The following is a 21,560-nucleotide window of genomic DNA, read 5'->3' as shown; positions in this document are numbered from 1 at the left end:
AGGCGAAGGCGAAGGCAAAGGCAAAGGCACCATGTGTCGAGCAATGGTGGATATGGAGTTTCTATGTTCGGGAAGTCAAAGAATCATAATCTTATTTAAGGAAGTTATTATTTTGTAGAATTTTCCATGTTCTTCATGTTGCATATCTTGTAACAATGGTGATATATAAGAAACTAGGTGTGAGACTTATGTATTAAATGAATTTATTTAAAGAAAAATTAAATATTTGAAAAGTTTGAATTTATATGAAATTGAAAAAATATATTAAATTATTATAATTAAAGTGTCTTTTCTTCTTTTAAATATAAACATATAATTTAGACAAATAAACCAAAGAAACTAATGAAGCTTTAATTTTGTAATTTTGAAATTAGAAGGAAAGTCCATTATTAAAATTGATATGCATTTGTAATTATTTATTACATTTAAATACTATGTGGAATTTAATAAAATGGAAAAACCATAAAATGAAATATGGAAAAAAAAATAAAATAAAAATAATAAGAAAAAAACCATTTTTTATCTATTAGAGAGGATTGATAATGACCGTGGCTTTTGATCTGTTTAAGGTTTATAAACATTTTATGTGTGTAGTTTGCATAACATAGCCTAAGTGGAATTTCAGGAAAATAAAAAGCATCACCAAAAACAATTTTATTATTAAGTAGCTGAAGATAACTTTCACACAAAAATCATCCAGTAGACTCCTCTATTTTATTAACCTGTACACATAGTCTTGATTCCAATCATCTTTTCTTCTGCTAAGGCATCGAATCTGCCATTGGAAACTCCAAATATTATTTCTTTTAATTTTGATCCCCATTAAAATAGTTAGGATTTTTAACCGGAATGTTCCAGTTACTGCAAACTTCCATATTCCTACCCAAATATCCTAATTAGAGACCAAACAACTTCAATCTAATATCTTTTGAACCACTTTAATCACGGAGTTGGATTCATTCCCAAAAAGCCTCTTATTTCTCTCACGCTAAATTTGATACACAGTCGCAGCCAAAGCAAGCAATTTTTTTGAAAAAATAATAAATATTCTTCACTTTGAACATGTTTTGGAGTTCTTCAATAATCTCATAACCAATTCCCTTGGTTATGACTAATATTCACTTTCTGTTTCACCAAATTCCAAACTTCATTTTGGAACTTACATTCAAAAAATAGATGGCAATGAGAGTCCACCTGGTCTTTACTTTATAGTAAGAACATTTTATATCATTAGAAGCCTTCAATTTTTTTCATGGGAAATTTTGTGAAATGACAAAAAAGGGGGTGTTTGAAAAAAATGACGAAGAAAATGGAACTTTCAGAAAATGTCCACAATTTCCACAAAGAGGGTCTCTGCGGAACTTGTTAGCCTCTGAGGAAGAGGAAAATCTCGGAGGAAATGACGTGGTAGGGGTAAATTTGTAAAAACACAAAAAAAAGATAAACAAATTGATAGTGTATGTCGATTCCAAGAGGGAGGTCTGCAGACGAAACGAGGGTCGTTGTGGAACAAGGGAAACGAAGGAAGAAACGAGGCGGAAATTGACCGGAATTAATCGGAACGAAAGCTGGAAATCGATCAACATGGTGAGGCGAGCGCGGAAGAGCAGTAACTAAACATAGACGTGTTATCAGGTGGCTATGGAACTCATCTAAGTTCATCATCTTCCTTTGAAATGCTATGAAACCCTAGCTTATAAATTATCTTAGAAACGTAGTTTTATAGTTTAAATTGTTATATTGACTCAATGATATGCGCGAAATGTTGATACCTCGTTAAATTAAGAATAAAACAGTTACGGAAGAACAATTCCTCAGAGCCATATGTTTGAAGAACAGATCCGCAGAGGGCTCTGTGGATCCTCTTAGCCCTCGGCGGAAACGGTGATTTTTTTAAAAAATGCAGTTGAGGCGTGGAAATTTAGATTTTTTTAAAAAAAATGTAGATAAAAATGCTTTAATTTTTACATATGCTCTAGGAACCTGTCGCCACAAATGGATGTGTTTGTCACCGGAAATCAACGTGTGTCGCCGGAAAAGGATGAACTAATCTAACGAGTTGGTGGTGGAGGCAAATTGGAGGAGTTTGCATGTGGAAAACACTCCTTTAAGTCGGAGATACGGTGTTGCCATCGGACATTTGGAGAGAGAAAAAAATGGTTGCTCTTGGTAGCTGATCGGGGACGAAGCTGGACAAAAAGGGGACTAACCTTTAGCGGCGACAACAGAGTAGTAGCAGAGAGCAGCAGCAACAACTTGTTGGAAGGAAACAGACACGACATTTTTATCATATTTTTGGCCATCGGATCAAGTCGATATCGTAGGGCCAAGATCGCTTGTCACGTGGGTCACACGGATCTAAAGCATTAGCGTTGACGCCGTCGTCGCAAAAGGTTTCATCGCTAACTTCCCCGAGAGTCAATCCTATCCGTTGGGTCATGTTGCAAATGTAGGGTCAAGATTGATATTAGTGTGTGTATGCCAGATCGCCGATAAATATTTTTAGCGACGACACCAAGCACGTCCAAGCATGTGTTGTCTGATGTCGTCACTAAAGGTCTTGTCATCTCTAAAAGTGTAGTCCCTAATGCTCTTTTTTCTTGTAGTGAAACCATAAGTATAAGCATAAACGAAAGAGGCCAACACTTATTTTATGATTTGTATTTTTTATGTTTAATTATTGTTTAATAACATGTACTTTTTAAAATATGTTTCTTTGATGACTGAGATGATAAATAGAAATGAAAGAAACGATGATAATCAATTATAATTCATAATGTTATATTTGTTTGTTGTAGTTGTAGTTCTACAATATGAAATATAAGCCGCTATTACATCTTTTTGTCCATGGCATGAAAATCGCTCGGACCTGCTAGATAACTAGTACATTTACATACATGGTAAACAAGCGCTACAATAAAAATAAATCCTACACAGCAAATCCTAAATTGTACCAAAAAACCAAAGCTTTTATGAAACACCAAAATAAACATAAAAATTAAAACGATTACGAAGCGAAATTTCTTAGACTAAAACCGCAGGAACAAGCAAAAAAAGAACAAAAATATGATTCGAATATCTGGAAATTAGTTTTTTAATTGGGCTGTGCAAGATATGATGCGATGAGGATAGACTAAACTTAAACATTTTCAACGAAGCCCAATTAAACTAAGTACTCCCTACGTCCCAAAATTATAGTCCATCTTTCCTTTTTGGTTTGTCCCAAATTAATAGTCCACTTCTAAAAATAAATAACATTTTTACCAAAATACCCCATCATTATTACTTAACCAACTAATCATTTAATTAAACATTAAATGCAAAGTAAGGACAAAACTGTCATTTTATTATATAAAGTTAGTGGTAATTAATGATTTTCTTAATCTGTGTGTTTTTTGTCTGTGGACAATAATACTTAGACGGAAGGAGCAGTATTTAGGAAGTGTTTGGCAAAAAAAAAACTTATTGCTTATTAGATTATTAATTTTTTAACTTATGGAACCTAATAAATTATTTTAAAAAGCTTAGTCAAACACCTCCTTAGCATATAAACCTTTCCTTTGTCGTAGACGTAGACCCTAGTTTTATCTTGAACTCTACCTTTACGATCTTCCTCGGCTATCTGCATGGTAATATTAACCCTAATCCACTCCATATTGTTTTATTTTCAATCATTCTCTCATCGTTTTTCACTCTCTAAAGCATATCTAACCCTAACCCTACAAGCTAGCGTCAAGCTTCGACCCACAATCCCACATCATATAACTCAATTATTTAACTAAGTAGCGTCAGTTTCGTATTTTTTACCATAAGTTCGAAAGCTTCTTGATTTTGCGTAGGATGTTGAATTAATTGTTGAGCTTGATGAAAGTTTTGGGGCTGGTTTTTAAAGTATTAACCAGTGTTTAGTTTTTTCTTCATGCCCTGATTTGAGGTTTAAGATTGGTTTATGTGGGTCTGAATTCGGATTCATTGTTCTGTAGAAAAATAAAGAAAGAATAATTGATACGGATGATGTTGTTGGTGAGAAGTTTAAGTTGGGAAGGAAGATTGGGAGGGGAGCTTTCTGTGAAGTTTATGCAGGTGTTAATCTTCAAAGTGGGGAAGAAGTAGCTATTAAGCTGGTAATGATTTCAAGCTCTATTTGTGTGATTAATTGATTGTTACAGTTGATCTTCAAACAAGATTTTGTGAGCCCAAACTAATTTCTTTATTTGTACTCTCTAGGAACCTGTCACAACGGAGCATCCTCAACTGTATCATGAATCAGAAATATATAAACGTCTCCAAGGAGGAGGTTTGTCTCTCTCTTTATGTATTATATATTTGGATAGTTTGTGTTGATTCTTTTACATATTATCTGATATTGTGTTTGTTTAAGTTTAATGCAGTGGGAATACCGAGCCTGAAGTGGTTTGGAGTTGAGAGGGGGTACAATATAATGGTTATTGAGCTTCTTGGACCAAACCTCCAAGAACTTCTGGACAGATGTGGTGGAAAGTTCAGCTTGAAGACAGTTTTAATGCTTGCAGATCAACTAGTAAGTTGTGAAAGTTAAGCATGGCATGGCATGAAAGAATTGGTTATATTGTGTTTCGGTCTCTTCTTGTGGAAATAGACATAAACACCCTCCTCATCTCCATTATTGAATATATAGCCCTAGGAATTTTGTTCAGTCCTGTGTAACAAATGCAGCATCATTTGAATTCTGAATCATATTTATGCCAACTTTTGCAGATAGAAGCAGTGGAGTGTATGCATGATAAGGGTGTTATTCACCGTGATATAAAGCCTGAAAATTTGTTAATGGGTTTGGGGAGCAATGTTTGTCAGGTAGCTGTTCAATTATGTAAATATCTTATCATTGTTCCCTTTAGCATGTGGGTTTGTTTTTTTGATGAAAAAAAGCATATAAGCCATTGTTGCACGACCAATTTCATACCACAATTTGTGCAAAAATTGCTGGTAGTTCATATAGCCTCATGTTTTAGCTTGTATTAGAATGCTTGATTTCAGAGTAATTGGTGCATGATATATTGTGTTAGATGAAATTATAAATTGAATTTAATGTATGGTCGCAAGAATATCTATATTGGAGTGATATTACGATAAATTAACGGTTCATATGGCAGGTGTACATTACAGATTTTGGCCTTGCAAAACTTTATATAGATCCTGAGACAGATGAACACATATCATATAGGTATTTTGTAAGTCCTATTTATTCTTGATTAAAAGATTGGGTTAAATGCAAGAAATAGCAATTTGATTTGCTTATTATAACATCTTTCTGACATTTCTTCTTGTGCTTTGAAAATTCTAATTACAAAAATGCCTTGGAATACAAGGCTTTTTACATTGCTTTAATAGAGTAAAATTTTCAAAGTTTAATACTCTATCAAGAAAAAAAAAATGTAAGTAGAATGCTATAAATAGGCGTATAATACCGTAGTAAGACAAAAAAAATGGAAGTAGAGTGTTGTGATGGAAAGAAATGAAAGTAGGATGGAGAAAGTAAGATGCTATTTCTTGCATATATAAGTTTTTAATCATGGGTCAAACAGTTTAAAACTTTAAAACTTGACCAAAATGTATTCAACTGTTTTGAAATCGCTTTCTATTTATAGTTTTTGTAGGCAAGTTTGTACACAGTTTCAATTGTAGGCATTTTAATTTTTTGCAGGGAACATAAAAGTTTCGTAGGCACTCATCGCTATGCGAGTCTGTATACACACTGTGGTGTCGGTGAGCTGTTCATCTTATTAGTTTTTAATATTTATTTTTTATAAGAAGTTTTTAATGAGATCGAATTTGATGCTTTTTATATGACCTTGCAGAACAAAGTAGACGTGTTGATGTAGAGTCTCTTGGTTATGTTCTTGTGTATTTCCTAAAAGGAAGGTTAGAGCAAGAAAGGTATAACAATTAAAACTATTACTAATATTATCTAATTTAAACAAAAAGCAAGAAAGGGTTTTTCTCTAGTTTTGCAAGACTTGAAACTTAGACAATTACTCAAACACTTAGCAAGAAACAATTAAATACTAAATAAACAACAAAAGACAACTAGATTCAAGAATATTAAAAAGACTTCTGGTTATATTCGATTCACTTATTCCTGTGGTTGATTTCGTGGCAAGTGCAATGAATTAACTTATCATCAATTAACGATTTCTAATGTGATTAGGTTCATGTTCATTATTACTAATCCTTTAGCAAACAAATTAATTCATGCAGTGATCAAGTGATTAAACTAAATAGTTTACTAGTGTTAAGTTCGAATTATGCAAGATTTGTAATAGTAGTTAATTAAATTGGTTAGTTCAATTAACTTATATATGGTTAGTCATCATATATAGTTCACACATTAATTTACTTATTTTCTAGTTAACCCTAAGTTATGTTCACAACACTAGGCTTATAATCTTGTTTTCACAAAATCATAAGAGGCAAGCAATCAAGAAGATGTTCATGCAATCTCAATTTACTTAGTAATCAATAGAAAATAATTATCATTAACACATAAGGTTCTTTTAACAACATGCATATACAAATTTCATATAACACTTTCAATTCATATACAAATTTCATATAACAAGTTCATATGTAAATTTCATATACAATTCATAAAAAGATTTTCATTTAAAATAAAAATTCATATACAATTCATATAACACTTTCAATTCATATACAACTTTCACATAAAGCTGATGGAAAGTAACAAAATACACATCATACATGCATAACAGAAAAATTATGCCAAAAAAACGCACATGTGGCCGGAAAAATCAACCTGTGGAGTTATAGTGGTGTTGGTCGCCATAGCAAAACTTTGATGTGGCGATGGTGGCTGTTGTGTGCTTAATCAGGTGAAATTAGACAAATAATTAAAGGAATCGAGATCAAAATAGAAAGTGAAAGAGAAAGGAGGACATACCGTTGCCAGATTCACCTGAATCGATGCGCATGTCGCCCGAAATCAACGCATGTCACTGGAAATGGAGGCATGTCGCCAGAAATGGATGAACTAATCCAACGAGTTAGTGGTGGAGGCAATTCGAAGGAGTTCGCAAGTGAAAAACGCTCCTTTACGTCGGAGATACAGTGTCAACGTTGGACAATTCGAGAGAGAAAAATGGTTGTGCTTGGTAGCTGATTGAGGACGAAGCTGGACAAAAAGGGGACTAACCTTTAGCAGCGACACCAGAGCAGCAGAGAGCAGCAACGGCGACTTGTTGGAACGAAACAGACACTGACATTTTCTCTTCATTTTTGTCTATCAGATAAAGTCAATATCGTTGGGCCAAGATCGCTTGTCACATGGGTCACGCGGATCGAAAGCATTAGCGTTGACGCCGTCTTCGCAAAAGGTTTCATCGTTATTACTTTCTCGAGAGTGAACCTTATCCGTTGGATCATGTTGCAAATGTAGGGTAAAGACTGATACTAGTGTTTATTTGTCGGATCGTCGATGGATATCTTTAGCGACGACATGAGCCTTTAGTGGCGACACCAAGCATGTCTCGTCTGATGTTGTCACTTAAGGTCTTGTCGTCACTAAAAGTGTAGTCCTTAATACTTTCTTTTCTTGTAGTGAAACCATAAGTATAAGCATAAACGAAAGAGGCCGACACTTATTTTAGAGAAATTAAATATCCCCCTACTTTTTGTTCCTAGTAATCCTCCTACCCAATTAAATAGTGACATGTGTAACATTTAATGATGTTTTAATATAATAATATGACATATATCATCATTTAATTGGGTATGAGGATTTATAGGAACAAAAGTAGGAGGATATTTAATTTCTCCTTATTTTATGATTTGTATTTTTTATGTTTAATTATTGTTTAATAACATGCACTTTCTAAAATATGTTTCTTTGATAACCAATACCGAATGATAAATAGAAATGAAAGAATCGATGATAATTAATTATAAATAATAATGTTATATTTGTTTGTTGTACTCGTAGTTCGACAATATGAAAAATAAGGCGCTATTACATCTTTTTGTCAATGGCATGAAAATCGTTCGAACCGGGTGGATAACTAGTACATTTACATACACAGGGCCCGCTCTAACCTTTGCAAAACTAAGCAAGGTTTAGGGCCCCAATTGTAAAGGGCCCCAAATTTTAAAACTTATTATGGTAATTATATATGTATATATACCTATTTATTGGGTTCTAAAGACAAATCAGAGCTTGGCCTGGTGGTAAAAGTGTTGATTTATAAAACTAATGGTATGAAGTTCGAAATTTTCCTTACTTAAAATGTTTCCTTACTTAAAGAGTCCCAATTTTCTTGTTTGTACATACATGGTTGACAAGTGCTACAATAAAAATAAATCCTACACAGCATATCCTAAATTGTACCTAAAAACCAAAGTTTTTATAAAATACCAAAATAAACATAAAAGTTAAAAAAAGATTACGAAAACAAAATTTCTGTAGACTTTACCGCAAAAAAAGAACAAAAATGTGATTCGAATATCTGGAAATTAGTTTTTTAATTGGGATGTGCCAGATAAGATGCGGCGAGGATAGACTAAACTTAAACATTTTCAACGAAGCCCAATAGTATTTACCATATAAAGCCTTCCTTGTCGTGGACGTAGACCCTAGCTTTATCTTCACTCTACCTTCACGATCTTCCTCGGCGATCTGCATGGTAATATCTAACCCTAATCCACTCCTATTGTTTTATTTTCAGTCATTCTCTCATCGTTTTTCACTCTCCAAAGCATATATCGTTCGTTTTCCTCATATAATTCCTTGATCCCTCCTTGTTTTTCCCCTACAAGCTAGCGTCAAGCTTCGACCCACAATCCCACATCATATAACTCAATTATTTAACCAAATAGCGTCAGTTTTGTATTTTTACCATAAGTTAGAAAGCTTCTTGATTTTGCATAGGATGTTGGATTAATTGTTGAGCTTGATGAAAGTTTTGGGGCTGGTTTTTAAAGTATTAACCAGTGTTTAGTTTTTTCTTCATGCCCTGATTTGAGGTTTAAGCTTGGTTTATGTGGGTCTGAATTCGGATTCATTGTTCTGTAGAAAAATAAAGAAAGAATAATTGATACGGATGATGTTGTTGGTGAGAAGTTTAAGTTGGGAAGGAAGATTGGGAGGGGAGCTTTCAGTGAAGTTTATGCAGGTGTTAATCTTCAAAGTGGGGAAGAAGTAGCTATTAAGCTGGTAATGATTTCAAGCTCTATTTGTGTGATTAATTGATTGTTTCAGTTGATCTTCAAACAAAATTTTGTGAGCCCAAACTTATTTGTTTATTTGTACACTCTCTAGGAACCTGTTACAACGGAGCATCCTCAACTGTATCATGAATCAGAAATATATAAACGTCTCCAAGGAGGAGGTTTGTCTCTCTCTTTATGTATTATATATATATTTGGATAGTTTGTGTTGATTCTTTTACATATTATCTGATATTGTGTTTGTTTAAGTTTAATGCAGTAGGAATACCAAGCCTCAAGTGGTTTGGAGTTGAAAGGGGGCACAATATAATGGTTATTGAGCTTCTTGGGCCAAACCTCCAAGAAATTTTGGACAGATGTGGTGGAAAGTTCAGCTTGAAGACAGTTTTAATGCTTGCAAATCAACTAGTAAGTTGTGAAAGTTAAGCATGGCATGGCATGAAAGAATTGGTTGTATTGTGTTTCGGTCTCTTCTTGTGGAAATAGACATAAATGCCCTCCTCATCTCCACTATTGAAAATAGCCCTAGAAATTTTGTTAAGTCCTGTGTAACAAATGCAGCATCATTTGAATTCTGAATCATATTTATGCCAACTTTTGCAGATAGAAGCAGTGGAGTGTATGCATGATAAGGGTGTTATTCACCGTGATATAAAGCCTGAAAATTTGTTAATGGGTTTGGGGAGCAATGTTTGTCAGGTAGCTGTTCAATTATGTAAATATCTTATCATTGTTCCCTTTAGCATGTGGGTTTGTTTTTTTGATGAAAAAAAAGCATATAAGCCATTGTTGCACGACCAATTTCATACCACAATTTGTGCAAAAATTGCTGGTAGTTCATATAGCCTCATGTTTTAGCTTGTATTAGAATGCTTGATTTCAGAGTAATTGGTGCATGATATATTGTGTTAGATGAAATTATAAATTGAATTTAATGTATGGTCGCAAGAATATCTATATTGGAGTGATATTACGATAAATTAACGGTTCATATGGCAGGTGTACATTACAGATTTTGGCCTTGCAAAACTTTATATAGATCCTGAGACAGATGAACACATATCATATAGGTATTTTGTAAGTCCTATTTATTCTTGATTAAAAGATTGGGTTAAATGAAAGAAATAGCAATTTGATTTTCTTATTATAACATCTTTATGACATATCTTCTTGTGCTTTGAAAATTCTAATTACAAAAATGCCTTGGAATACAAGGCTTTTTACATTGCTTTAATAGAGTAAAAATTTCAAAGTTTAGTACTCTATCAAGAAAAAAATGTAAGGCGAATGCTATAAATAGGCGTATAATACCTTAATAAGACAAAAAAATGGAAGTAGAGTGTTGTGATGGAAAGAAATGAAAGTAGGATGGAGAAAGTAAGCTGCTATTTCTTGCATATATAAGTTTTTAACCATGGGTCAAACAGTTTAAAACTGTAAAACTTGACCAAAATGTATTCAAGTGTTTTGAAGTCGCTTTCTATTTATAGTTTTTGTAGGCAAGTTTGTACACATTTTCAATTGTAGCCATTTTAATTTTTTGCAGGGAACATAAAAGTTTCGTAGGCACTCATCGCTATGCGAGTCTGTATACACACTGTGGTGTCGGTGAGCTGTTCATCTTATTAGTTTTTAATTTTTATTTTTTATAAAAAGTTTTTAATGAGAATTTGATGCTTTTTATATATGACCTTGCAGAACAAAGTAGACGCGTTGATATGGAGTCTCTTGGTTATGTTCTTGTGTATTTTCTAAAAGGAAGGTTAGAGCAGATAAAGTCTTTTGATGGTTTTGTTTATTGTAATTTTGGTTGTGTGGTCTAATTGTGTCCATGGCTTAAGCCTTCCATGGCAGGGAATAAGTGCAGGAAGCAACGAAGAGGAGTTAAATCATAAACTAATGATTAAGAAGTTTAACACTAAACCTGAGGTAATGATGGCTCTTCTGTTTCAACAACATAAACAAAATAAAGAAGTATGATATTGAATTTTTAATCAGGAAAGAAAGCTGCAAGACAAGTTTTTTAAAGATTTATTGATAAATAACAAAAGGGCACAAGTCCTTTTATTTTTGTAACAGACTAGAGTTTAGAATGGAATTAGGACACATGTAATTGAATGAATGAATGAATGAATGATCTAAAGATTCAAAGTTATGGAAATTTAAAGATTCTAAGTTATGGAAATATCAAATGGCTTTTTTAGAAAGAGGAACAAACTATAGCATTTCCCCATAAATAATATATAAAAGATATTGTTATAATTGGTAGAAGTATGCAAGGATCTCCTAATAGTAATTGGTCGGTTTATTTCTTAGTTATTTGAAAATCAGAATTTGGCTACTTGTGTACAGTATAACTAATAATCTAGCATTTAACTAAATTCTATTTGTGACTGAATTTTGTTAAACAGGAGCTATGTGAATCATGTCCATCGGAGTTTGCAGCATGGGTCAAGTGTATGCGACTTACACTCTTCAGTGAAATGCCCTCCTATATTTATTTAAAGGCTATTACCCAGCGACTCTTTAAGTCTAAAGGTTAAACCTCATAATCCAATTTTATAAACTTTAATCCATAAATGCCTTTCAGTTCTTATTCTCATATAATAATATTTATAATTGCAGGCTATAAGTTCGATTATGTATATGATTGGACTATATCTCCAAAGGACAAGTTAGTAAAAAACCGTTTGTTTTTATTTTTATTTTTATTTTTTATTATCAATATCACAAGCAAATTTTTTGCTTTGTTTTTGCAGCATCAAGTTGGGAGCATCAGCTCAAAAGCCAATAAGAATTTTGGGTATCCTTTATAAATGATCTACAAATGCTCTAAGAAAATATTTCAATTTAGAGCAAATGTTGAAAAGCACAACCTATTAGTATTACCAAAAAAAACCATTATAGTAATTTTGACCCTCTCATAACAAAAACCCCAAAATTAAACACAAAACTTTGTAAAGCCTCCTCCCAATATTGGAAAAAATCCCTCTTAAAGGCCTCTTATAATGACAACCTATTATAGGGCTAACGAGTAATAATATCTTTTTTCGTGCAGCTACTCAAGATATCCATGATACACTAGAAGCGTTTTCCAGAACCAGGATTTCCGATGATGTACCTTCATCAAAAGATGTGGTAAATTTATCTCTTTTCAACACTCTAGAAACAGAATCTTTTACGAATATAGCATTGACCTGATGAATTTTTTATCCACAGCAACCCGATCCTGAAAATGAAAATCCTTGGCAGAATGCTAGCGGACGGCGAAGGCAAAGGCAAAGGTAAAGGCACCACGAGTCGAGCGGTGGTGGACATGGAGTTGCTATGTTTGGGAAGTCAAAGAATCATAATTTTATTTAAGGAAATTATTATTTTGTAGAATTTTCCATGTTTTTGATGTTGCGTATCTTGTAACAATGGTGATATATAAGAAACTAGGTGTGAGACCTATGTATTAAATGAGTTTATTTAAAAGAAAAATTAAATATGAAATTCTAAACATTTGAAAAGTTTGAATTTATAAGAAATTAAAAAAAAAGTATATTGAATTATTAAAATTGAAGTGTTTTTTCTCTTTTAAATATAAACAAATAATTTAAACAAATAAACAAAAGATACTAATGAAACTTTAATTTGTAATTTTGAAATTAGAAGGAAAGTCCATTAATAAAGTTGATATGCATTTATCATTATTTATTACATATAAATACTATGTGGAATTTAATAAAATGGAAAAACCATAAAATGACATGGAAAAAAATGAAAATAATAAGAAAAAAAACATGTGTCATAATGCATTAGAAGATGACAAATGAAAAAATCATTTTTATTTATTAGGGAGGATTGATAATGACTGTTGGCTTTTTGATATGTTTAAGGTTTATAAACATTTTATGTGTGTAGTTTGCATAACATAGCGTAAGTGGAATTTCAGGAAAAAAAAAGCATAACCAAAAACAACATTATTATTAAGTAGCTGTAACCTTCACACAAAAATCATCCAGTAGACTCCTCTATTTTATTAACCTATACACATAATCTTGATTCCAATCATCTTTTCTTCTGCTAAGGCATCGAATCTGCCATTGGAAACTCCAAATTTGATTTCTTTTAATTTTGATCCCCATTATAACAGTTAGGATTTTTAACGGGAATGTTTAGTTACTGCAAACTTCCATATTCATACCGAAATAACCTAATTAGAGACCAAACAACTTCAATCTAATATCTTTTGAACCACTTTACTCAGAGTTCTTCAATAATCTCATAACCAAATCCCTTGGTTATGACTAATATTCACCAAATTCCAAACTTCAATTTGGAACTTACATTCAAAAAATAGATGGCAATGAGAGTCCACCTGGTCTTTACTTTACAGTAAGCACATTTTATATCATTAGAAGCCTTCCATTTTTTTTCATGGGAAAATTTGTGAAATGACCAAAAAAAGGTAGTGTTTGAAAAAAAAATGACCAAGAAAATAGAACATTCATAAAATGTCCACGATTTCTATAGAGAGGGTCTCTGTGGAACTTGTTAACCTCTGAGTAAGAGGAAAATCTTTGAGTAGATGACATGGTAGGGATAAAGTTGTAAAAACACAAAAAAAATAATTAAGCAAATTGATAGTGTATGCGGATTTGAAGAGGGAGGGCTGCGGATGAAACTGTTGGATTAGGTGTCTAAGCCCATAACTATAATTGGTATGTACTTGAATTGATAGCAGCACAGTCCTTTTGGGTTGCCTTCAACCTAGCAACTGGACAAGGAAATTATGAAAGGAGAGATATTAATTTATAAGATTAATGAATTAATATAATTGATTTATTAATATGTTAAAAGATTAATATATTAATTAGAAATCATTATGTTTAATTAATAGTTAGCCAGAAATTAATCAGAATTAATTTTGGGGTTAAAAGAATTAATTATAAAGTGCAGGGACTAGTTTGCAATTAACTAATAGTTGAGTGGAAGGTTCCAGAACCCCCTTGGAAGGAGGTGGACGAAATTCTTAGGGGAAACCCTAGAGATTTCGTCCAAGGGGTCCAAATAAGGCCTTTGGATCTTGCTTAGGCCCTAAGCAAAGGATAACTAGGGTTTTCCCTAAACCCTAGATCCCTCAGCTATTTAAGGAGCCTCCTGGCTCACATTTGAGGTCACTGATTTCTTTGGAAGAAACCCTAAGGCCGAAATTGCATACTCTCTCCATCCTCTCTCCTCCAAGTTTCCTTCTTGCTAGTTCTTGGGTGTGATTCCATTAGAGGCATTACATTTGTGGTGCTAAGCTTCCAAGAAGATCAAGATCAAGATCAAGAGGATTATCAATTGTTTGCTATAACAATTGAAAGGTATGTAACTCCTAAACCCTAGTTTGTTAATTTCGAAATTAGCCTCTCTCCTCTAGGGTTCTTGTTTTGCAATTCAAAGTTATATGTTCAATAGTTAAAACATAGATCCAAAGTAGGTTGCATGTGAACTTAGGAATTGTTTTCTAGTTTATTTGTTTTACCTAAAACCCTCAGTGGTATCAGAGCCATTGTTTGTTTTAAATTGAATTGCTATAATTGTTGAATTGCAAATTAGGGTTTATAGCTATTAAACCCTAAAGGCCAAATTTTCGATTTCTAGGGTTTTGGATAAAAGGGTTTTTTTGAAAACCCTAGCCTCCAAAGAACCCTAATCGAAATTAGGGTTAGGGTTTTGAAAACCCTAGCCTCCTCCCTTGTAAATTTCGAAATTGCTAGAAGTTTTAGGGTTTCTTGTTTTGGATAATTGTTACTTAATTAGATTAATTGGATAATTATCCTTACCCTATTTTTCGAAATTTAGAGGGATAAGGATTAGGATTAAATTAATTGATTAATTTAATTAGATAATCCTTACAAGATTTAATAATTTGATTAATAGTTAATTAAAAGATAAATATTAAATCTAGTTAATTGGTTTATTTAAATTTAAATTTAATAGTTTGAATTTCGAAATTTATATAAACCCTTGAAGTTTTAAAATGTTTTAAAACACACCCTATATATATGTATTATGATTAAAAGTTTAATATTATATATGTATAAGAATATGGTCAGTCAAATCGCTAGTATGCCTCATTCACGAAGCTAATCTATAAGGGGGTATAAGGAAACTGCCTATAAAATGGTAGTTGAATGGGTGTCCACTCTCACCCACCGCTTCCTTGATTAGTGGAGGGTCGTTAGCAGAACGGATTTGATAGGACAACTACTTCTCATTAAAAGTATAATGACATTAAAGAAAGTACTAGAACATTATTTTTAAAATCTCAACTCTAGTTACTTTAGGAAAAATGTGAAAAGTATGCTAATCCATGAAATTGCACATTATGCTTTATTGGTCGTTAGTGGAGCGTGTGTGGTTAACCAGCACACTAAAGGGCACTAATAAAGAGTAGTAATGGGTATCTCATAATTGTCATTTGGATGGAGCGTGTGTGGTTTACCAGCACATCAATAGTTAATGATAAAGACAATGAGGTTACCAAGCACATTTGCATGGTTATTCACATCTTGTTTGTGATCCTCGGCATCCCAGTCACAAATAGAAGAGCATAATCTGAGATTAAAACATGTCATTGAATAGTTTCAATGTATCTCAAAAGAATTAGGAATTTCACTTCGTTTGTTTCGTCTAATGGTGGAATTGGTGAATCGTCATTCACCTACCTTTATGAAATTTACACTTGGATCTCGGCATCCCATTTCTAAGTTGTGAATCTTCATAGTTGGATCCTAACCTTGATATTTTATCTTTGGGTTATTATATTGAGGTATCTTGAAATCTAACTAAAACTTTCTTTCTTTTCAGATGTCTACTCCTGGAAACACTTCTGCTTCATCCTCCTCCAACCAGAACTTCTCTTTGCTCAATATCTGCTCCAAAGTCGTTATGGATGGCTCAAACTATAACGATTGGATGCGCAACATCAAGATGGCTCTTCGTTTTGAGAACAAAGAATATGTTCTTGAAAAGGAGCTCAAAGAGCTTGATGAGTCTGAAGCTACTCCTGAAGATCTTGCTGCCTACAAGAAACATTACGATGATGCTACCAAAGTGGCGTGCATCATGGTGGCAACCATGTCCCCAGAACTGCAGAGGTACTATGAGGACTACTGGCCTTTTGAGATGAACAAGGACCTTATGGAAAAGAACCATAAGCGAGCTCGTCAAGAAAAGTTTGAAGTAGTCAAGTCACTCATGGCTTGCAAGATGAAAGAAGGGGAATCGGTTGTGTCACATGTGCAAAGAATGCAACGCTACATAGAGCGTTTGGTCAAGCTCAACATTCACTTTGATGAGGAATTGGCCATTGACATGGTCTTGAACTCACTACCTGATTGTTATGGTCAGTTTATTCTAACTTACCATTTGAACAATACTGAGCAGACCTTGGCCCAATTGCACAACTTGTTGCAGACAGCCGAGGCAGGAATGAAGGGTAAAAGTATACCCTCCACGCCTACAAGTGCCCCTGTGTTGGCTATTGGACAGGGAAAGGGGAAAAAGAGGAAAGGTCCTCCCAAGCAAAACTGGAAGAGCAAGGCTCAAGCTGGGTCGTCTAGTAATGGCCCAAAGGCTAAGCCCAATGGTTCCACTCCCCATGTTTCTGATCCAAAAGAGGTCGTTTGCTTTTACTGCAATCAAAAGGGGCATTGGAAGAGATCTTGCCCACAATATCTGCAAGATATCAAGGATGGCAAAGTGAAGCCATCTTCGGCAGGTATTTACACTATTTCTGCTAATAACTCATTATCTTCTCGTTCATGGGTCCTTGATACAGGATGTGGTTTTCATATCTGTTCTGATTTGCAGGGACTAAAGGAAAGTGAGGAAATAGAGCGAGGAAGGATAAACTTGATCATGGGAAACAGAAAGTCTTCACTAGTGACCAAGATCGGAGTTTATCAGCTTCTGCTTAGCAATGATGTTAGATTAGATTTAATAAATTGTTGCTATTCGTCTGAGATGACGAGAAACATTATTTCATTTCATGCATTGTTCAGACAAGGTTTCAAATATTCTTTTAATGATTTGAATGGTTCAATTTCTGTTTATAAGAATGGTGTTTTTATGTTTGAAGCTTTACCTTGTGATGGTGTGTATGAAACAGTGACTTGTGTTGATAGCTTAGGAAATAGTGTACTTAATATTGACTTGTCTAATAGTGTAGACAAGGCATGCTTGTGGCATTGTCGTCTTGGACACATTAACAAGAAACGCATAGCCCAACTCCAAAAGGATGGAGTGTTGGATTCATTTGACCTAAAATCAGATGATATGTGTGAATCTTGTCTTTTGGGAAAGATGACAAAATCACCATTCACAGGGTCTTGTGAAAGAGGTGAAGGTCTGTTGGATCTCATACACACAAATGTGTGTGGGCCCTTCAGATCAACTACAAGAGATGCTAATCGATTCTATGTGACTTTCACTGACGATTATAGCAGATATGGATATATCTACTTGATCAAGCATAAGTCAGAAACTTTTGAAAAGTTCAAAGAGTTTAAGCATGAAGTCGAAAATCAATTGGGCAGAAAGATAAAGATACTTAGATCCGATAGAGGCGGGGAGTATCTTAGTATCGATTTTAATGACTATCTGAAAGAATGTGGGATAGTCTCACAATTGACTCCTCCTAGGACACCACAGTTAAATGGTGTAGCTGAGAGGCGTAATCGAACCTTGTTAGACATGGTTCGTTCTATGATGAGTCGGGCTTCGCTTCCCATTCACTTCTGGGGGTATGCCTTAGAGACAGCCGCCCACATCCTCAATCTTGTCCCTACAAAGAAGGTTGCCAAAACACCTCACGAAATGTGGACAGGGAAAGTTCCCTCGTTAGCACATATTAAAGTCTGGGGTTGTGAAGCTTTCGTAAGACGAGAGACTCACGACAAGCTAGCAGCTAGAAGTGAGAAATGTGTTTTCATTGGTTACCCAAAGCAGTCTTTTGGATATTTGTTCTACAGGCCTAGTGAGAATGTGGTCTTTGTAGCACGAAGAGGAGTCTTTCTTGAAAGAGAGCTCATATTCAAAGAGGACAGTGGGAGCACTATTGACCTTGAAGAAATTCAAAAGTCAGCCAATGAAGGAACCTTAGATGACACTAGCACTCAACCAGAGGAAACAGTTCCTGTTGAACCAATCGATAACTCATTACCTCTTAGAAGATCCACTAGGGTGAGTGCGCCACCTGAGTTGTATGGTTTTCATATTACTTCAGATGGTGACACATTCATAAGTGACAGAACACTGGTAAACTTAGATGAACCAGTCACTTATAAGGAAGCAATGGCAGGCCCAGAGGCTTCCAAGTGGAAAGAGGCAATGGACAGCGAGATTAAGTCCATGTATGACAACCAAGTTTGGAATTTGGTTGATAGTGCACCAGGTCGTAAGACAGTTGGGTGCAAATGGATCTTCAAGAAGAAGACAGACATGGATGGAAATGTGCACATATTCAAGGCTCGACTGGTTGCAAAAGGTTTCACTCAAACCCCAGGGGTTGACTATGATGAGACCTTCTCGCCAGTGGCTAAGATTAAATCTATTAGGATATTGCTCGCCATAGCTGCCTTTCATGATTATGAAATCTGGCAGATGGATGTCAAAACTGCTTTCCTTAATGGGAAGTTGGCTGAAGATGTTTACATGAGTCAGCCAGAGGGTTTTGTTGGTGCAAAGTTCCCCAATAGAGTGTGCAAGCTTGAGAAATCCATTTATGGATTGAAACAAGCATCTCGCAGTTGGAATCTTTGCTTCCATGAGAAAGTCAAAGAGTTTGGTTTATCTAGAAGTGAAGATGAGTTCTGTGTGTATATCAAGGCTAGTGGGAGTATAGTAACTTTTCTGGTGTTGTATGTCGATGACATATTACTCATTGGTAACGACGTTCCAACCTTGAAAGAAGTTAAGTCTTGGCTTGGAAAGTGTTTTGCCATGAAAGACCTTGGAGAAGCTGCCTATATTCTTGGGATTAGAATATTGAGAGATAGAAAGAAGAGACTAATTGGACTTAGTCAGAGCACATACTTGGATAAGGTACTAAAGAGGTTTAGTATGGAAAATTCCAAGAAGGGAGAGCTACCTATCCAGAGCAATACCAAATTGAGTAAGACTCAATGCCCGAGTACAAATGTTGAAATAGATGACATGAGTCGTGTACCTTATGCTTCCGCTGTCAGATCGATCATGTACGCTATGACATGTACTCGCCCTGATGTGGCATTTGCTTTGAGCATGGTCAGTCGCTATCAGGGAAACCCAGGTAGAGCTCATTGGATAGCAGTTAAGAATATACTCAAGTATTTGCGAAGGACAAAGGACTGGGTCCTTGTACTTGGTGGCAATGATACTTTGAGAGTAGATGGTTACAGTGATGCCAGCTCCATTTGTTCCAGTTCGTCTTCCCCAGACTCCATTTGCTCCCGTTTCTTTCATACACAGCTCCTAGGCGATCTGCAATTTCTTCGGCGACTCCCACTGCTCTCCACCGCTGATTGGGCTCCAAACTCTTCTCCCACCGCCGATTGGCTTCCAAAACCGAGTCCCACCAGCAGTATAACCTCCACAGCGACTGCCGCCTCCAATTGCCGACGGGACCTTCGATTTCGTGCTCATATCTCCGGCGAGGTTAGTTTTCAGGACCCAATTCTGTTTGCATTCTTCTGTTAACACACATTAACACCACCGATTCCTATTTGAAGTGATTTGTTTTTTTTTTCGTTCCAGCACCTTCACCACGACTGCATCTTCACCACCGTCTAGCTTTCTTTTGTCCGGGCAAAAACAGGTTAGTTTGATCTATTTCACTTGATGGAAACTGTGAAATTGTTTATTTTTTTTTTTAGTGTGAACTGTGAAATTGTGATATGTAATTATTTTGAAGCTGTGAAATTGTTTATGAAGCCGTGAAATTGATTATTTTGAAGCTGTGAAATTGTTTATGAAGCTGTGAAATTGATTTTGAGTGTGAAATTGATTTTGAGTGTGAACTGTGAAATTGTGAAATTGATTATTTTGATTTCTTTCAATTGATGGAAGCTGTGAAATTTTTTATTTTTTTTTATTTCTTTCAATTGTTTGAATGTATGTTTCACTTGATTTTGACAGTGAAATTCATGAAACTGTGAAATTGATGGAAACTGTGAAATTGATTATTTTGATTTGTTTCACTTGTTTGAATGTATGTTTCACTTGTTTGTAACTGTTAACTTTGTGTGAATGTATATGAAACTGTGAAATTGAATGTATATGTAAAATTGATTGAAACTATTAACTGTGAAATTATTTCTTTCAATTGTTTGAATGTATGTTTCCCCGTTTTGGGACTGCTTTTTGAATACCTTATCTCATTTGATTGAGATACTTTCCTGTTGCCTGGTTTTCTATTCCATCTGATTGAGCGGTTACTCTATCCTTATAAATATTCAATCCAAATTCTACTTCTTGTAGAGTAAACACTAAAACCTAACTTATGTTTCAGTTGCAACATGTCTATTGATAAAACGTGGACTACTATTGAAAACCGTAACTCTACCTTGTTCCAACAAGGACTTGAATCTTTTCTCGAGAGGTCCAAACCACATGTCGATAACAAAGGTCAAATTAGATGCACGTGTAACAAATGTAATGTCAATAAATTTATACTACTAGTCATAATGAAATTCCATATACTTCAACATGGTTTTAGTCCACATTATATTATATGGAAGTATCACGGCGAAAATACAACTCACCCGGTTGTCGAAGACATACTGCAACGAAGGGAACCCAGATACAGACGGTAGCGGTGTTGATGATGGATTTCAAAAGCTGTTAGAGGAAGTCCAATTCAAATTATATCCTGGATGTTCGTTTTCGTCCCTTGACTTTTTAGCAAAGTTGATGCATATCAAGGTGATCAACAAATGGACTGATAGTTCATTCGATCAGCTTCTTGAGTTGTTGCAAACTGCATTTCCTGAAGGAAACAGGGTCCCCCCGTCACATTACGAAGTAAAAAAGACACTTAAAAAGATCGGCTTAGGTTATGAGTCAATACACGTATGTAAAAATGACTGCTTTCTTTTCTGGAAAGAACACGAGTAGTTGCAAAAATGTCCAGTTTGTAATGAGAGTCGGTGGGTTGATGAAAATACAAAGGGTAAGAAGGTGGCTCATAAGGTTTTACGATACTTTCCCGTGACCCCCAGACTACAACGTTTGTACTGTTCAAGACACACAGCTAAAGATATGATTTGGCATAGTACCGGACAATCCAAAGATGGTACGATGATTCATCCCGTTGATGGTACTTCATGGAA

At 34.7% G+C, this 21,560-nt stretch overlaps 2 protein-coding genes across 2 annotated transcripts; both read left to right on the top strand.

Moving 5' to 3' along the window:
* The first annotated feature begins 1,297 nt into the window (after window positions 1-1,297).
* Window positions 1,298-6,007, top strand: LOC145112595 (casein kinase 1-like protein 10). The gene is made up of 10 exons (XM_079048740.1): window positions 1,298-1,364; window positions 1,457-1,587; window positions 3,984-4,124; window positions 4,228-4,297; window positions 4,392-4,547; window positions 4,745-4,833; window positions 5,133-5,203; window positions 5,684-5,745; window positions 5,838-5,916; window positions 5,965-6,007. The coding sequence occupies exons 1-10, from the start codon at window positions 1,298-1,300 to the stop codon at window positions 6,005-6,007; spliced, it is 909 nt and encodes a 302-aa protein (XP_078904866.1).
* A 1,011-nt stretch (window positions 6,008-7,018) lies between these two features.
* LOC145112594 (serine/threonine protein kinase HRR25-like) lies at window positions 7,019-12,672 on the top strand. Its single transcript, XM_079048739.1, has 16 exons — window positions 7,019-7,148; window positions 7,284-7,396; window positions 8,715-8,753; window positions 9,062-9,202; window positions 9,308-9,377; window positions 9,476-9,624; window positions 9,820-9,915; window positions 10,216-10,286; window positions 10,763-10,824; window positions 10,915-10,978; window positions 11,058-11,145; window positions 11,628-11,754; window positions 11,842-11,890; window positions 11,976-12,019; window positions 12,275-12,354; window positions 12,436-12,672. The coding sequence occupies exons 1-16, from the start codon at window positions 7,019-7,021 to the stop codon at window positions 12,502-12,504; spliced, it is 1,392 nt and encodes a 463-aa protein (XP_078904865.1). The 3' UTR covers window positions 12,505-12,672.
* Window positions 12,673-21,560: the final 8,888 nt, after the last annotated feature.

This window comes from Lactuca virosa, chromosome 5 (assembly GCF_052849685.1).
Source record: "Lactuca virosa cultivar CGN04683 chromosome 5, Lactuca_virosa_CGN04683_v6, whole genome shotgun sequence".
Taxonomy (NCBI): Eukaryota; Viridiplantae; Streptophyta; class Magnoliopsida; order Asterales; family Asteraceae; genus Lactuca; species Lactuca virosa.
This window is presented reverse-complemented; position numbering and strand designations above follow the sequence as displayed.

Excerpts from the sequence above, each read along its gene's own strand:
- LOC145112595 (XM_079048740.1), top strand. The coding sequence starts at position 1,298 with ATGACGAAGAAAATGGAACTTTCAGAAAATGTCCACAATTTCCACAAA. Across the intron at positions 1,365-1,456 it reads AGAGGGTCTCTGCGGAACTT|TGTATGTCGATTCCAAGAGG; the intron begins GTTAGCCTCTGA and ends ACAAATTGATAG. Across the intron at positions 4,834-5,132 it reads TGGGGAGCAATGTTTGTCAG|GTGTACATTACAGATTTTGG; the intron begins GTAGCTGTTCAA and ends TTCATATGGCAG.
- LOC145112594 (XM_079048739.1), top strand. The coding sequence starts at position 7,019 with ATGGATGAACTAATCCAACGAGTTAGTGGTGGAGGCAATTCGAAGGAG. Across the intron at positions 9,203-9,307 it reads AAGAAGTAGCTATTAAGCTG|GAACCTGTTACAACGGAGCA; the intron begins GTAATGATTTCA and ends TACACTCTCTAG. Across the intron at positions 9,625-9,819 it reads TAATGCTTGCAAATCAACTA|ATAGAAGCAGTGGAGTGTAT; the intron begins GTAAGTTGTGAA and ends CAACTTTTGCAG.